Source organism: Hyperolius riggenbachi, chromosome 9, assembly GCF_040937935.1.
Source record: "Hyperolius riggenbachi isolate aHypRig1 chromosome 9, aHypRig1.pri, whole genome shotgun sequence".
Lineage (NCBI taxonomy): Eukaryota > Metazoa > Chordata > Amphibia > Anura > Hyperoliidae > Hyperolius > Hyperolius riggenbachi.
This window is the reverse complement of record NC_090654.1, coordinates 100,623,214-100,638,830: the sequence shown is the minus strand read 5'-3', so window position 1 is coordinate 100,638,830 and position 15,617 is coordinate 100,623,214. Positions and strand designations below refer to the sequence as shown.

General features: G+C 43.0%; 1 protein-coding gene across 7 annotated transcripts in view; it reads right to left on the bottom strand.

The window, feature by feature from the left end:
* SETDB1 (SET domain bifurcated histone lysine methyltransferase 1) overlaps nt 1-15,617 on the bottom strand; it is a 214,653-nt gene continuing 199,036 nt past the window's right edge. For all 7 annotated transcript variants that reach the window (XM_068253260.1, XM_068253256.1, XM_068253262.1 and 4 more), the window contains 6 exons: nt 12,980-13,005; nt 12,606-12,732; nt 9,765-9,930; nt 6,517-6,716; nt 3,531-3,619; nt 1-382 (listed from right to left, as the gene is read on the bottom strand). In XM_068253260.1, coding sequence (XP_068109361.1) covers nt 265-382; nt 3,531-3,619; nt 6,517-6,716; nt 9,765-9,930; nt 12,606-12,732; nt 12,980-13,005 — 726 coding nt within the window. In that variant the 3' untranslated portion in view covers nt 1-264. The remainder of the gene's footprint in view (nt 383-3,530; nt 3,620-6,516; nt 6,717-9,764; nt 9,931-12,605; nt 12,733-12,979; nt 13,006-15,617) is intronic.

Sequence of the window (15,617 nt, the reverse complement as noted above, 5' to 3'; positions counted from 1 at the left end):
TTAAACTCCATTTTTTATTTGAACATGGAAAAAAAAAATGTATCAAACATAACAGTTAACTCTACAAATAAAGACTATGCATCTCAGCTTTCCTCCTTCCCTGCACTTCATCAGCATGTGGGAGGGGGGCGGAGTTAGGACCGTGCCTTTCCCAGACACTGTGGGTGGAGCATGTGAAGACGGGTGGCTGTGAAATGAAGGAGGGGGGGGAAATAGATTATTTTCAGCACCAGGAATAGGTTTGTGCATTTGGCAGAATGGAGGTTACAAGAGACGACCCCTGCATTCTGTGGATCCACAGCAGCACAGCAGCTTCTTGCCTTCCACGCTGCCCACCTCGTAGTTATAATCCCACGTGAGCTCAGTGCCAGCTCGTATTCTCCTATGAAACAAAGTCATACGGGGTTAGGATACAGAATTCTCTTGTATGTACAGTATGTGTGCACACAGACTGGCATCCATATACAAGGCAAACCTCAGAGTGAAGCAAAGCTGACAGGTTCAGCATTTCATTATCGGTAACCAACTTGTCAGGCCATCACAAGACATCCATCTCCATCTTGTTGACAAAGTAAATGTACCACTTCTGAAGTCTGAAGTGAATGTCCAAGATTATTTTGGACCTCTGAATTGTATCTTGCCTTTGGGGGGATGTTAATGCTTAAAGTGATCCCGAGCTGGAGCTTGGGATCAATGCAGTAGCCGCACAAGCACACTGCGCAGTAGCAGGGAGCTGCTCCGGCTTACTGCGCACATGTTGGTGTGCTTGCACGGCCAAGCTGCTGGAAGAGGAGCTACACGGCCCCGATATGATTAGCAAATCTTCCGGGGGGGGGGGGGGGGGGGGGGGATGGGGCTGGTTGAGGCATCAGAGCACCGAGGGAAGCCTCAAGGATCCTGAGGCTTCCCTCTTTAGGGAAGTATATCATTTTGTACCCAAGCTTCAGCTCAGGTACACTTTAAAGGACAACTGTAATGAGAGGCATATGGAGGCTGCCATATTTATTTCCTTTTAAATAATACTGGTTGCCCGGCAGCCCTGCTGATCTATTTGGCTGCAGTAGTGTCTGAATAACACCAGAAGCAAACAAGCAGATAATTACAGATCTGACAATAATGTCAGAAACAGCAGATCTGCTGCATGCTTGTTCAGGGTCTATGGCTAAAAGTATTAGAGGCAGAGGATCAGCAGGATAGACATGCAACTGGTATTGTTTAAAAGGAAATAAATATGGCAACCTCCATATCCTTCTCGTTACAGTTTCCTTTATCTCATTATGTCACATTGGTATTCCTTTAGACAGGTGTATGTACAGTGCCAAGCATACATATAACTAGGCTGTGTTGTTTTTTTCCTTCTCTGCCTGAAAGAGTTCACATTCATCTGTGCACGTGACTAGTTGGACTGTAGAGTAATCCTCACTTATAAGGAATTACAGGCATAAACCCTTTCCTTGCAGAGATCAACTTCTGAGAGCAGGGAAGAGGGAAAAAGGGTAATAGTTCATAGATTTTCGCATATTTCAAAGATTGTACCATTGAGTAGACAATGAAAGATTTAAAAAAATGGTTGAAACAAAATAAGACTGAGGAATACATAAAAAAGGTAACTTTAGGAGCAGGAGGATAGATACAATTGTTTATCTCTCCAGTTTATTTTCACCTCAATATTCCTTTCCTCCTCAAGTGTTGGATACATGCCTAAGTAAAGGTAAGGCTCTGGATACCATAGAGGCTTCTCAGTTCGTCCAGTCTTTCCTGCCATGTCACCCGTTGAAGTTATTTGGCCTACTAGGTTAAATCGCTCTTTAGTATTTTTCGGAGAGCCTTTGGAAATACTGTATATACTCGGATACAAGTCGACCCCAATATTTGACCCTCATAAGCTGGAATTTTTCATTTTCCCTACCCATGCTGCCTGTAATTCCCCCATCCCTCCCTCCCACCATTACCCAAACACTTGATGCATTTAATTACCACCTCCCTCCCACCCACCATCACCCACATGTTTGCTGCCTCTAAATCACCCCACCCACCATCACCCATAGGGGGTCCCTGACCCTGTCTCCATTGCATCCCTCCTTCCCACCATCACCCAAGCATTTGAGGCTTATAATTACCCTCTCCCACCCACCATCACCCAATGGGAGCCTCCGTATAAATTTCCTACTTGCGCTTTGTAATCCTGGGAGCCGTCTGCATCAATGTCCTACTTGTGCTTTGTAATCCTGTGGCAAAGTGATTCCCATGGCAGAAGGCTTCACCCCTCATCAGCGTGCGCTGCTTCCTCTCTCCCTTCACTCGCGCTGACCTCCGTGCTTTAGCGTAGCTCCGTCTTCTGACATCAGGAGGCGGGGCTACGCTAAAGCACGGATGTCAGCGCGAGTGAAAGGAGATGAGAGAAATCAGCGCACGCTGATGTGGGGTGACTGCTTCTGCCGTGGGAATCACTTTGCCACAGGATTACAAAGCGCAAGTAGGGCATTAATGCACACGGCTCCCATTGGGCGATGGTGGGTGGGACGGAGGGGGCACACTGGCATATTGGCTATAAGTTGGGAAATTTAGGACTACTCACGTATAAGTCCACCCCCCACTTTTAAACTTGAGTCAGTCCTAAATTTCTCAACTTATAGCCGAGTATATACGGTATATCCCTGAGGAGTTCCGAACACATGCGCTCATCTTCAGACAAGAAGGCTGCCTGAGGAGGGCCGAAGACCCAGCTGGTCAAATATCTTCAACGGTGGATGGTGCAGGAACGAGTCATGCTTAATACTGACACTGATCAGCATAGCTTCATTGCAGAGTCTCTAACCAGACTATTGGACACGGTATATGTACTTGTTATGTGATGGTTATTACAGCTGCACTTGTTATACAACAGTCATGACAGCTGCCCTTGTTACTTTAGGAATACAATATCTCTGCTTGTTATATGTGGTACATGATATTGTTGAACCAGAGACGCAGTAGACTATCTTCACCTATTTGGGGAGAAAGATATCGGTTATGTAGGGTACATGAAATCTGTAGTTTCTAAGTGGGTGACATCATAGCTGAACTTCTTATGTAAGGGAAATGATAGGTGCACTTGTTTTCTTGGAAACATGCCATCTGCACATATAGGGCATGTGGGATGTGAATTCCATTAAAGATTATAGAAGTAGTGTACCTAGGTGCAGTCAGCGAAAAATGTAAAAAAAAGTTACCATTTAACGCACAATCCTACCCCAGTCTCAACAACAGTAATTTGACCCCTTTCTTTTGAGGACCCCAATTTTGGCCATTAGTTGAAATGCTTTACACATACAGACAAGCAATAGACCAGACGATTAGTCCTGGCAGAGCAACGGAAGCTCATGCTTACATACAAGTGTGGCGTTGTATAAAGGTGCAGATACCTACTGCACAAAGCAGCATTGACACCTACTGGCCATTTACTAGAAATGCATGCTCTGGCCAACATCAATCTCCAGAATCCATTAACGTGCTGCTTTAATAGGTGGAATGTTAAGCAGATTACTTACTTGCTAGCAAAGAAAGCCACCCAGGGGAAGCGCAGGTCATGTGTATCTACAAACACATTCTGTACAAACAGGTTGGGACTGCAGCTGTGCTGTAATAGAATAGACAAAGAAGGGGGTAAGAACCATAATACTAACAGCACAAGATAATTTAGTATTGTGTGTGATGCTGTGCTGTAGAGCGGAGTTCCCCAACCCTGTCCTTAAGGCCCCCCAACCCTGTCCTCAAGGCCCACCAACCAACAGTACATGTTTTGCAGGAAACCACAAACATTCACAGGTGAGGCAATAATTAGCTCTGCTGAGACACTAAACTACCTCAGTGGATTTCTACAAAACATGCACTGTTGGGGGGCCTTGAAGACAGGGTTGGGGACACTGCTGTAGAGGACCTGGGCTGGAGAGGGCCCTAAAAAGCAGGATGTATGAACAGGTGGCACTTGCTTAGCATTAAACCGTTGCAGTGCTGAATAGCACATTTAGGAAACTTTATTTTAATGAAAACCTGAACTGAAAATGAAAAGTCAAAATAAGCATACACAAGTCATACTTACCTTCCGTGTAGTCTACTCCTCAGTGTCTTTCTCCTGTCCCGCGTCCTGTCTGTTCACTGTGATCAAGGGAATTTTCCGTCCTCCATTTTGAAAATGGCCATTACCCATAACAGCTTTCTGGTCAGCACACAGTTAAACTGTAACATCGCCCACTTGAGCCATAGGGAAACATGGACATTACCTGGTACATCAGTTTTCCTCTCAGCTATAACTGGCAGAAACTGATATTTTACTGACAGCAACTGATATATTTCAGATCTGACAAAATATTGTCAGAACTGGAAGGGGTCACTGTCAGAAGAAAATGGTGAGTTTCTGAAAGGAACTGATGGTGAGGTAACTATGTAATGTTCATTTGAAGTTACCGCATGTGTTTATTTTAAATATTTTTACTCAGTACAGGTTCTCTAAACAACACATACTAACAACTGAGACCAGTAATTCTGGTGCCTGCACTGCAACAGATTAGTCTGCCACCATAGACACCAAGGCAAATTCCAATAAAACCACCATAACTTAAGTGACAGAAGTATGTGGCCAAGAGTAAAATTAAGTAATCAGTAGGGGAATATATTGGTTGTATACTCTGAGCGGGAGAGGCGTCTTTTGGCCTGCACCCAAATTACCACACGACTGAACCCATATGTACCTCTAATAACTACCTACAGGTAAACTACAAAAGGACACATTATGGGTCAAGGCTTGGAAGTACTCATTTTGGACAAATTAAAAGAATCAGGCAGAAAAGTAGATTTTGATGGCCTCTTTTAGAACGCTGATAACAAGATGTATGGTCTTGGTTTTCCATTTATATTACCTGAAGCAACAGAGACAGACAAAAACACTGCCTTACTCCAAAAATGTATTTTAAAAAAAGCTCAAAAACAAAACAAAAAACCGAAACACTAGTTTTACTTTTAGCACCATTTTTAAAAGACAAAATACAGAACTACAATCTACTTTAAACAGACATTTGCCCGCTGTAATAAAGTGATTTTTTTTTTTAATTTAGAAAGGTGTACAATTTACAATATGTTTTGGCACCTTTTAAATTTAAAATTAAGCAGCGACATGAATATTTGATTACACTAAAAAAAAAAAATCTTTCTATTGTCGGTGTTTTTACATGGTGTGCCACAAGGTGTCAGTGTTAGACCACTATGTTACACAAGTTTATTCTTTTTTTAGTCAAGACAACATTTATATCGCGCCTTTCTCCTAGCAGACTCAAAGCGCTAGAGCTGCAGCCACTAGGGCGAGCTCTATAGGCAGTAGCAGCGAGTCATGCCCAAGGTCTCCTACTGAATAGGTGCTGGCTTACTGAACAGGAAGAGCCGAGATTTAAACCCAGGTCTCCTATATCATTTAGAGCCCTTCACCAGTACACTATCCAGCCACTGCTATATATAAAATACTGTTATTGCAATGTCTGATATTTAATTGAATTCTGATTATAACCCTGTTCTATGTATTTTTGTATATGCCATGTACAGAACTACAGGAATATATTTTTTACATAAAATTTTTTTTTGGTCTAATGCATCATGCAATTTCCTGTCAGATAGACGGGCCAAACATTCATTCTGACAGGTCAATCTAATTTTCGATCATTTTTCTGAACTACTTTTTGATCACTTCTATACAAAAATTGATCAGAGAAACGATGGGAAATAACTGATTTGACTCATCTGATAAGAAATTGCATGGTGTGTACCAGGCATTAAGCCCAATCTACACGATACGATTCTATTTACGATTCAATTAAATCCGACATGTCCGATCGGGATTCGATGCCATTCGATTTGCCATGGTTTTGCAATTGCAAATCGAACTGAATCGAATCCCGATCGGACATGTCGGATTTAAACGAATCGTAAAAAAAATCGTAATCGAATCGTACAAAGAATCGTATCGTGTAGATTGGGCTTTAGTGTTCTAAATAATTCCATGAGGGGTGACTATTACTGATCTATATTGTGACTAACAGTGGTCTAGAAACCCATATACTAATTAGGAAAAGTGACCCATTATTCAGTTTATCACCCTAAATATGGTGGTTATCCTATATAATATAGGATATCAGCAAAGGACACTTATGCTGAAGCCACATTTATGAACAGTCTTTCCACAAACAATCATATTGGTCAACAATCGGGCCCACAAAAATCGCAGCGCAAGTCCATTGGTCCAAAATGCAGTATGATCGCCAGGTAAATGGACATTAACACCAACATGGAACAGAGACATCTAGATGTTTAGATGCAAATTTACACGAAATGAACATGAAATCTGCATCATAAATCCTTATCTCATGGACCATGTTTAGTGATAATGAAGGAGGAGGATGCTGGGAATTACACTGAGGCTTGGAGTAAGTGCTGTGTCCCTCTCATACAGCCATTATAATGTGACAAATAAGTCTATCAGTTCCTTACATTCAAGTATCGGCCCAAGTTCCCTTCCAGCTTGGCATCTATGATGTAACAGGACTCCTCCCCATCATAGAATTGTCGTGTGTTTCTCCGTCCGAATACCCCATCCGCAGATGCCATGTTGGGCTTCGCAGTAATACCATAGGAGGATTTCAGGGCAAAGCCACGAGTGGATTTAACAGCTACTTGTCTCTTCACTGGACCTGGCCGAGAAGACAAAGATCGGATATTGAGCGTTTATGGCATTCTGTTACGAAACATAATGTAAATAATTCATGGTCCATTCAAACCCTGTAACATTAAAGAAAAAAATAACCCCCCCCCCCCCCACACACACACACACACTATAAAAAGAATTAAGCGATGGGATAATAGTCCTCCATTTCTGTGTCTAGTTCATGCATAAATCACATGGGCTATACGAGAAACCGCAATCTATATTTAACAATGTTGAATAAGTTTTGACTCACACACCATTGCTCAGCAGTTGCATATCTTATACAACAAGGCCTTATGTGACTGTAGTGATGTGTGTATATGAGGACTCATTGGAACACTGGCAGATCCAGAGAGGTGAATGACTGCTAAGATATATTGTATGTTCAGTGATAAAGTGTGGTGACACTACTACAGCAAATAGCACATATTATAATGGCCCCTGTTGCTTGATCAATATAAGAACTGTCGATAATCTTTGGGTAGGTCAGCCGTGTTCATCACTGTGGCCTCAATTCACGGAGCTTTATCAAACGTTTGATAATTTACCTCATGGGTAAAATCTAATTTAGAATTCACTAAGGTGTTATAGATTTATTGAACAGTTCATTGATAAAACATTCGATAAATCTATAACACCTTAGTGCAGCGGTGGCGAACCTATGGCACGCGTGCCGGACCCGGCACGCGTAGCCTAATTTGCTGGCACGCCACCGCTGCTTATGAACTGGCCGCAGAGTCTACTAGACGCCGCCGCGCCAGTTCATAGCCCGCAGCCTGCCGGGAGGCAGACCAGGGCTACGGCAAGATGGCTGCCGAAGCCCTGTACTGGAGACTATTTGTGTCTCCAGTACAGGGCTTCGGCGGCAGCCATCTTCCTGTAGCCCTGTACTCTGCCTGTCAGCGGCAGCTCGGGAGACTCAGCTGCAGAAGATCCGGGGAAGATGCACGCCAGAGCCCAGTCGAGAGGGAAGACTTCTGTCAGGTGAGTACATTACTTTTTTTTGCAGGTGAAATGCGGCCCACTGTGTTTTCTGCTAAAATGTTTCCCACATTGTGTTTATTTACTATGAAATGCTGCCCACTGAGTATGTTTTCTGCTGAATTGTGGCCCACTGCGTATGTTTTCTGGTGAAACAATACAATGCAATAACATTTCTATTGCGCTTTTCTCCCATAGGAGAATATATATATATATATATATATATATATATATATATATATATATATATATATATATATATATATATATAATTGTGGCCCACTGCGTTTATTTACAGAGAAATGCTGCCCACTGTGTTTGTTTTCTGGTGAAATGTGGCCCACTGCGTTTGTTTTCTGGTGAAATGTGGCCCACTGCGTTTGTTTTCTGGTGAAATGTGGCCCACTGCGTTTGTTTTCTGGTGAAATGTGGCCCACTGCGTTTGTTTTCTGGTGAAATGTGGCCCACTGCGTTTGTTTTCTGGTGAAATGTGGCCCACTGCGTTTGTTTTCTGGTGAAATGTGGCCCACTGCGTTTGTTTTCTGGTGAAATGCGGCCCGCTGCGTTTGTTTTCTGGTGAAATGCTGCCCGCTGCGTTTGTTTTCTAGTGAAATGTGGCCCACTGCATCTATTTTCTGGTGAAATGTGGCCCACTGCGCCTATTTTCTGGTGAAATGTGGCCCAATGCGCCTATTTTCTGGTGAAATGTGGCCCACTGCGCCTATTTTCTGGTGAAATGTGACCCATCGTCTTTTTTCTGGTGAAATGTGGCCCACTGCGTTTGTTTTCTGGTGAAATGTGGCCCACATTGCATGATTTTCTGCTGAAATGTTGCACACATTGCGTTTATTTTCTGGTGTCTGGGGTGCATTTATTATTAAGGGCTCATTCACACTACAGAACGTATGTACGAATGCAATTTCATGCATGCGCTGCCAACGCACAGTGATCGCAAGGAATGCACATTGTGGTGCGCTAAAGCGTGGACGTCGGCAGCTGTACCCATCGGGGAAACATATGCGTTGTGCGTTAAAATGTTCCCAGATGCGTTACAACGTAACGCATGGGAACGCACACCTGTAGTGTGAATGGTAACATGGAAGTCTATTGACTTTCATGTTACCATATGAATCTTACATTATGTGCGTTGCGTCAAAACTGACAGCGCAGCACATAGTGTGAATGAGCCCTTAATGGTCATAGTTGGCTATATTTGCTACTTTGGGGTTACAGCGGGTATAAATAGCATCATACAGTTTCTGCACACCCATGATGCGAATCCTCGTTTCACCACATCATGGCGGAAACACTGCTTTCTTATGCCTCGCTGTTACATCATTACGTTAGCTCCGCCCATACAATATCATGGCCACACCCATTTTTCGGTGCGGCGCGCGTGGCAACTCCCCCCCATTGGCACTCGGAGATAAATAAGTCGATGTTAGGTGGAAGTTTGGGCACTCAGCCTCTGAAAGGTTAGCCATCACTGCCTTAGTGAATTCAAAACAAAATTAGATTTTACCCATGAAGAAAATTATCAAACGTTCGATAAAGTGTTTGATAAAGCTCCTTAAATTGAGGCCTTAGTAGCAATCTCATTTCACTCAGTGACAGCTCTGTCAGGACTATCTTTGTGCCCATAAAGCTAAGTACACCATTGTGATTGTTGCCCATTGGAAAACAATTTTTTGGGCGGTCAAATCGGGGACAGGTGCTGTACAGATGAATCGCTAGCCTTTAGGCAAGCGATGCAGACATTCTGTTTCTATGGAGACATCAACCGTACCCTGTACACACATTAGAAAGGCGAACTATCATCTGCTGCAACCGTGGTCATCAGCCAACTTAAATAATGTGTGTCCTTCCCTCAATAGAGGGAACAAATAGTATTGTGTATGTCATGATAACTCGATAGCTCCAGTCTGCAACATCCACATTACTCACATGTGATATCAGGCTAAGTGTGGCTACTTGTATACAACCATCATCTCCAGCATAAGCACTGCACAGAACATACACTCTTCTCTATACCAAGCTATACACATTGTCTAACCTCTGCCTACAGTGGCCCTCACATTCTTCTTATCCTCGTCTACATCAGAACCAGAAGAAATAGTCTGGACATCGTCACTGTCATTGCCAGTGGTCTGAGCAGCAGGCTTCTTGTTAGCGCCACTTCCTCCTTCACTATCTGAACTGCTGGACACGGTCATAACATCCTGAAAGGAAGAGAGCAGGCAGAAATGACAAATGCAATAAATCCCCATATTAAGAAAAAAAAACTTCCCCAGACACATTTTTTTGCAAATTATACACCAAAGGGATAACAATTATCTGGTACACCCATTGTGTTAAGATTTGGCAAGTATTTAGGTATTACAATGCCATCTAGGTCACAAATCTGTAACACTATACACTCCTCCTGCACTTCCAAGTTGCCCATCAGTTCTATGGGGCCTTTGTGTGTAGACAATTCCTGTCTATATTTACTTAAATATACAATAAGTGTAAAAAGTGCATAATATACAGGAAGAGGTCGGCCAAGCCCACCCCCCAATGTGGTTGAGTACCACGCTCCACTTTACTCCTACCACCAAAAGCCACTCCTTTGCGCCCACGTCATTCCCCCTCCCCTTCACAAAGCAAAAAACTAGTCATTCTGCTCTGCTCCTGAGCTGTGGCCCGAGGAATCCCTTCAGGCAACAAAAATTGTGCGTGTGTACAAACCTTAAGCTGTTGAAATGGAATTCTCAGGTGGCTGAATGGCCAAGACAAAAGAGCAATATCAGAGATGATTTCAAAAGTATAAACATGCCTCAACAGCTGAGGAGTGATCAAGCGGCCAAACATACATAATGCTCTCTCATATCTACAGTTGCCAAACATACATACTTGTCTCATGTATGGAGGTCAAACATCCATCCATCTCATATCTACAGTGGCCAAACATACATACATCTCTCATATTTACAGTGGCCAAACATACATACTTCTTTCTCTCATATGTATGGAGGCCAAACGTATATACTTTCACGAATGGATTATAGTACAATATTACATCCATACTTTCAATATCCCAGCAGCTTTCCCATACTTTTAGCTACTTCGGGCCATTGCCACCAAAACTTCGAGGCACAGGAACTCCTTTTTCCCCTCTGCTGTCAACCTCCTGAACTCCATCCGGGTCGTCGCACCCCCTCCACCGCTGTGAACTGAATGGCACCTTGCCCTTCCTTAGTTATTGACTTCAGTGTTCTCCCCAGAAAAAATTTCCAGCCAGGTGGCATGAAAAAGTAGCCGGGTGGGGAAGTAAGGTCATGTTGGGTGGAGAAGGAGGGCTGGGGGGGTGGGGGGTGTAGAGGATCACAATGTGTCAGGTGGGGTGTTTCGACCACCCTGAACTAGGCATGGGAGAAGATTGTGCTGAGTGCTACAGGATGTGGAGGTAGTCCCACTGAAAGCTATCAGGTGGGGAGGGAGCTCTCACCCTGGGTGCAGCTGATGTGGGTGAGGTGTTCATACTGATGCCTCACACTGTGTGATGCTAGTATGCTAGTGGACTGGGGGTAAACACTGGCTGCTGGTAATGGACAAGGGAGCATCTCCCTTTGGGTGATATGGAGGGGGTCTCACACTGTGTGATGCTGATGGGGAGGTGCTGGTGGACAGGGAAATCTAAGGCTAGGATAGGAGAGAGAGAAAGAAATATATATATATATATATATATATATATATATATATATATATATATATATATATATATATATATATATATATATATATATATATATATATATATATATATATATATATATATATATATATATATATATATATATATATATATATCAATCAGCTCCATCCAAACATGCATAGGCAGAACAGAACAGACCATCGGAGTTCAGGGCAGATTACTTTATGAAGGATTGCAGTCTGGAGGCACAGGACTCTCCTCTTACAAGAACACATATAGAACAACAAGAGAGCTATCTGCTTCCAATGGCTCTCACTACACTGCGGCTTCACGCCACAGACAGCATTCCATTCCTCACCATGACCTGCGCGCGATCCTCCTCTCTGCTATAAATCACAGAGCCCACCACACTGCTCCGTCCCGAAATCAGCTCTGATATGACTCCAGCACGTTTCTCCCCTGTGCTACGAATCACAGCCCACCACACTACTCGTCCCGCTTAATGCACTCTGAACTTCGTCAATATAAATTAACATGTTCAGCCGTTTTCTCCGCCCAGCACGTCCCCGCACAGCTTAGTCATGAGCTTCTGCTGTTACAGTCGGCAGCTACCATGTGCTGAGCCAAACAGTGCACGAGCTTGCCGGGAATACGAGATCTCGTGCGCAGAGTTGAAGACGCGTGTCCTGACAGCCGGGCACTTGTGATCTAAGAGCGCGGCTCGCGGTGACGATGGTTTCATCAGCCGGGCGGTAATTTTACCTGGGCGCTCCGCCCGGCTGATTGATCCTGGGGAGAACACTGGACTTGTTCTCATGCGTAAAATTGCACTCATCTTCAGACCAGTACCGGAAGTAACTTTTATGTTTGCAACTGCACTCTGTGCGATTCATTCTAACTTGCACTCATGCTATAACTAGTTATCAATCTGCAGTCCTGCCTGTTTATCAATTTGCACTCCTGTTTATGCCTATTGTTATTATTTATGCCTTCTGTTAGCTATACCTTTGAACCCTTTGCTGAGCAATTGTATGTGCCAAACCCAATTCCGAGCACGACCCAGTCGTGCCTGGCGATTAAAATATTTCTGATTCTGATACTTCTGACACACTGCATTCCTAACTACCAGCCATTTGTTTGAGCATTTTCCTTCTAGCAGGAAGTACATGCAGAATGACCGATACATTGGCGCTCGCTTACTTCACGAGGATGGGCGTTGGCATGTCGCCTACGCTGGTGCATGGCAGTTTTGCTGACTGGCCTCTTGAGTACTTGAGGTTTGGCAGGAGAAGGATTATAACCATATATCTTATTGCTCTCTCCACCCCTGAGGAGAAAAAGCAAAGAATCAATGAGGATCACAGCAGACAATATAAAAAAAAAAAACAGAATTCACTGAACAACTGCTGCTGACAGCAAGTGGATGCTTCTCTCTCTCTCTTTTTTTTTTTTTTATTCCAACCTAAACCAGAGCATAAGCGCAGTCTGATTACCGGTAATTATTTCATCCGGACAATAAGGAAGGCACAGATTTGCAGAGAGCCTCCTGAAAGGGTGCAGATAATGGTACTTACCCAGGAGGCTTCCTGTCTTCAGGTTCCTGTGCAGAAAAAGAGGCACACAGGTCAGTGCAAAGTCTTACAAGGACATAACAGCAGTGCATTATAAGGCGTTCCATAACAATAATGTATATTGTTCTGCATACATCAGTAAACTTATTTATAAATTAAATATCTACTTTTTGAGGTGGTGTGTAGTCCAGAGGAGACCCAAAACGTTCTACAGATACAGGAAAAACACAGAGAGAGACCAGGAGCCCCTTATGGTGTAGTATATTAATGTATAGTTCTGGATAAATACAAAGTGATTTGTGAGCAACACAAGCAACCTCAGTATAAAAGCAAGTGAGGAAATCCCGTCCCCACTCGGGCTCTTTGTCTTTAAATGTATAGGCCGCACTCCAGAAAAAACGATTGTTTGGGTACACAAAACAATTGACAGCAACCTCCAATAGCTAGGGGGCTGTAAACAATATCACTGGGAGGGAGAAGGCGCCCCAAAAATAACCATGGATGTAATAAATATAAAATGGCTTACCTCTAAGAAGAAAGGGCAGCACCAATATAGGAAAGACATTTTAATAAACAGACACTAAAACGATAACGCATTTTGCGGAGCACAGTCCGCTTCCTCAGATAAAATAAAGCAGTGTGTGGGTAGCCGAGGTGCAGAGCTTGGAGCGCCTAAAAGGCTAAAAACCTGATTACTACAATGCCTTACCTATATTGGTGTTGCCCTTTCTTCTTAGAGGTAAGCCATTTTATATTTTCCTACATCCATGGTTATTTTTGAGGCGCCTTCTCCCTCCCAGCACTATCTACTTTTTATTACTATTACTTTCAAAAAGGAAAAAAAAAACAAGCTATTTTAAGCTACAGTCACTCTTACACGTGAACTATGTTTTCTATCATGGCAGTAACTAGACATTTAGTATCACTAAAGATCATCAATTCAAGTGAGAATATTCAGGAGTGATGCATCATGGGAAACTTCCGTTACGTAAAGCTGAATTACCACAAATCATTTCTGCTTTCAGAAGGCAAATTACACTGAGCGTTGCTTATTAATAGAGGACTTTTTGGTCTCTCATAGTCCCTTATACTTTCCTAGTGGTTCTGGATCACCAAGAGCTATCAGGGTCAGGACTTGTCTAAAAATCATATATTAAATCAAATTCATATAAAAAGTACAGAAAGTTTTAAAGGGTTCACTAACTTTCAAACGCTGCTATAATTCTATCTCCACTGTTTCCAGCTATACATGGCATGTCTGGTTAAAAGACCACAATCCTAATGGTCCATAGGAAGAATAGCTTTGCAATCCAATTACTGTGCTGGCAACAATTTTGCCTCACCAACCCAAGACCCATCTATGCATTGATATGGGGGGAAAAAAATGAAAAAGAAAGAAGTGATACACCTGTATACCATTAATGCCTAAAACATTTTGATACAAAAACGGAAAAAAAAAAAAAGGACAGACTCTCATCCACCGCATCCTGACTTCTGCCCAGGGCCTGTACACTCTGTAACAGTCACTACTCTGGAAACCACAGGTTTTACCCAGCTTCACTTCCTAATATTGCCTATGGTTCTGCTGCATTTCGTGTCCACGACTGAATTTCCTTTCTGAATTCCAATCTAAAAGATTCCTCAGGTTTAACTGTGCAAAGGTCAATATAGAGCCAAAGAACAGGGTGATCTGTGGATTTGCTATGGCTCACCAGCTCTGATCTGAAACTACGCAGTCCTAAAAAGCTTGGGGCTAAATTCATTGGCCTCTTTCACTGTGTCAGGCCCCATTCACACTTTAGCGTTTTGCCGGCGATTTCGGCAAAACGCTACCGCTTTTGAAAGCGCTAGTGTAATAAAACCCTATGGGCCCATTCTTACTTGGGTGATTTGCGCTAATCGGCGCAAATCGCACCAAATCGCGAAACGCAAACGTGTAGCCTGCACCATTTTCAGGCGATCGCATTTCAGTGCTATAGAAACGCTAAACGCGATCACGGAGAAATTGTTGCACTGTCCAGTGATTTTTCCGCGGGAAAAATCACTCCTGCAAAACTCGCCAGCGTTTTGCGCTTCTAAGGGCTCTATTCATAAATTTTTTGTGGTAAAAAAAACTTGGAGGGAAAATTCAGCATCGGTATTTTAGACTTTTGTGTACTAATTCAGAAACATTTTTACACTTGTGATAAAAGGTCAGGGAATTCCCAAACTAAACTGGCTGTGCTGACTGAGTTGACACATTTTTTCTGTGCAGAGACAGAGTTACAATAAACGAGGCAGCCCCAACTTCCCTTTAGATGTGAATTTTTTTTTTTAAACTGCCTCTTCTTGCCCTGATTTTTCTCTGAATCTGTCTATTAGTCTTTCTAAACAATCTATTTAATTGCCGCAGCTTAGAAGAACTTCAAGAAATGTTGCAGGCTTTCTGATGTGAAATTTATCTGAAAACAGGTACCCAAGAGGTTAAACACAGCCTGGGTATTCAGGAAAGCCTTTTTTGTACTGCTCTCACTGCTACTGCCTGGGAGGACTGTCTCCATCAACTTAGCCGTTATCCGGTGGCTTATATCCTTTTCTAAACAGCTGGTATTCTCCGTCCTGATACCGCCTGATCTAATCTTTATGAATTTACATTTAAGGC